The 2,451-nt window shown below is 58.3% G+C and overlaps 1 protein-coding gene across 1 annotated transcript in view; it reads right to left on the reverse strand.

Annotated features, from left to right (window-relative positions):
* The window catches only part of LOC104529054 (prospero homeobox protein 2), a 3,193-nt gene extending 1,846 nt beyond the window's left edge, over nt 1-1,347 (reverse strand). Inside the window, exon 1 of the mRNA XM_029086289.1 lies at nt 21-1,347. Within this exon, the coding sequence (XP_028942122.1) occupies nt 21-1,347 (1,327 nt within the window). The remainder of the gene's footprint in view (nt 1-20) is intronic.
* Between the last annotated feature and the right edge of the window lie 1,104 nt (nt 1,348-2,451).

Raw genomic sequence — 2,451 nt, forward strand, 5'->3', positions numbered from 1 at the left:
AGAGCCGCTGCCCCAGGGGCTGTGCTGGCCACAGCCCAGCAGCTGGCTCAGCAGCTGGTTGTCCTGGATGGGGAGAGCTGAGCCCAGCGGGTAACCCATGCTGGGTACCTGACAGGGTTTTCTGACCCCCTTTGAACTGAAGGAGCCAGCATGAGAGCCCGGGCTCTTCCCTGAAGCCCCTGACAGGGCCTCAGCCTGGGGTGAGCCCAGCAAGCCCAGCCCATTCATGGGGGATGACTTAGCAAGTGGCTTTCTGCATTTCCCAGCAGCAAAATACTCTCTCCTGGCACCTGGCCCCGGCACCAGGAGGCTGCGGTGCTGCTGCAGGAGGGGGCCGGCTGCCTTTGGCCACATGGTCTTCAGAACAGAGTCCACCACCCGGGATGTCACCCTGGCCAGCTCATGCTTCAGCGCCTGTGAGAGGACCCTCACAGATGAAGGCAAGCCACCTGTGCCGTCTCTGCCCTCGTCATCCTCCTGCCCGTGCACCCCTGCGATGCTCCTCCAGAGAGGCACTCGGCATGGGTCATTCATAGCAGCAGCACTGTCCTTGTCCAGTCTGTCTCCAGGCTTCCCAGGCACTGGATGCGCTTTCTGGGCACCTTCCAGGGTTTGGGCAGCATCCCCAGAGTCACAGACCTGAGAGAACTTCTCCTGAAGCCTCCTCAACTGCTGCTCTAAAAAACAAAGCTGCTCCTTCAGCTGCTGGCAACCCTCATCATGGGCGCTGCCCCTCATGGGAGCCACTTGCTTGGCTGCCCCTGCTCCCTGCTGGGGCACCCTTGGCTTCCTCTTGCTCTCCCGGGGCATCTCACCAGCCCTCTCCCTCCTGTGCCCAAAAGCTGCTTCCAGGCCGGTGTCAAATGCCAGGGGGGTTGGTGGGAGACTCATACCTTGGATGATGCTCTCCACCCTGGCCCGTTTGGCTCGTAGGTGCTGGTCAGAGATCTGGTCTTGTAGGTGCTGGTCAGAGAGCTGGTCCCTGTCACCAGCACAGGGCACAGAAGCTGGGGCACAGGTCCTGGGGAAAGCCAGGGCTTGAGCTCCTTCTCTAGGAAATGCACCACACTCATAGTCCTGAGGCAGGGCCACTGCCTGGGAGGAAGGGAAAACAATGCATGGATCCAGGCTCCTGACAACCACTGGGTGTCTGAGGAGCTGTGATATCAGGGATGTGCTGGGGGAAGGCAAGAGAGGGTCAGTCTGGAAACAGGGCTCTGTCTTCAGCCCCAGGCTGTGCCCTGGAGTGGCACAGTCTCTGTCCTGCTCAGAGGCAGTGTTGTCATCCATCATCTCTTCTTCCTGCCTGGACACTGGAGAGCTCACCCTCAGCTGGTTTGGGATCATTTCCAGTGATCGTCTGGCAGGCTTCCCAGGTGTTTGAGGTTTCAGCCTGCTAGAGGTGTGGAGCTGGAGAAAGAGCAAGAAATGTCAGCAGGCAGGACATCATGCAGCAGCTCTGCATGCACATGGCCAGAGAGTTTCCTCCCAGATTCCCAAGGCGTACTTGTCCCCAGACCATTGCCTGCTCCTGGCACTGCCAAACCAGAGAGCAGGCTGTCAGGTGGCACATGGCAGCAGCAACGCCCTGGACACTATCACATTCATGGTGCCCAGAGTTCATTTCACACGGTTTGAGCCCTGGATGGGCCCGGCAGCAGGCACTTCCCACACAGCCAGCTATGCCCACACTGGAGTTTCAGGGAAACTCCCCTCTGGGCTCATGGACTCGGGTACAAGGGTGGTGAGCACCAGACGGAGCCCTCTGCCACGCACACCTGGGCAAAGGTTGTTTTGGGTGCTCCCGGGTACCGGCAGGGCACGGGGACGGCAGCTACATCCCTGAGCAAGGCACTCATGGCAGGGAGCAGCTGGGCCAGGGCATGGCTGCTGCGTGCTTCTGCTGGCCACCCGCACCCACTACCACAGCCCCGAGGGCACGGTGACAGGCAGCAGTGCTGGGGGACCAGGGTGGCACAAACATGCTTGTGGGAAGGGGCACAGCGAGGGTGGGAGTGTGATGTGACCTGCTGTGAGCGGGACACACTGGGATGTTCAGGCTAATGCAGCACAGTGCTCCTAAACACTTGTTAAAACACTGAATAAAAGGAATGGGGCTGGGGCTGGGGATGAGGATTACCAGGGAAGAGAAAAACTGCTGAGCCAGCAGCCCCTGGCTTAAAATTGTCATGCTGACTCCAGGCAGGGATCCACCCCCTCCACTTGCTCGCTCACTCAGGCAGCTTTGCAAAAGAAGGTGCAAAAGCTCATATCCTGAGCAATTATGGAGTAACCATCCCTCTGAGATGCTTCTCCCTCATCCATGTTAATTAGCAGTAGCTTTGCATCCCTGAAGTAGGACAGTTTGTGTCTTTTCCAGACACCTTAAAAGTGTCTGAGATTCTTTTGCTATACTTCAAAATGTCTGATCATTTTCAACACCATCAGGTT

Source organism: Antrostomus carolinensis, unplaced genomic scaffold (genome assembly GCF_000700745.2).
Source record: "Antrostomus carolinensis isolate BGI_N321 unplaced genomic scaffold, ASM70074v2 scaffold35448, whole genome shotgun sequence".
NCBI classification, from domain to species: Eukaryota; Metazoa; Chordata; class Aves; order Caprimulgiformes; family Caprimulgidae; genus Antrostomus; species Antrostomus carolinensis.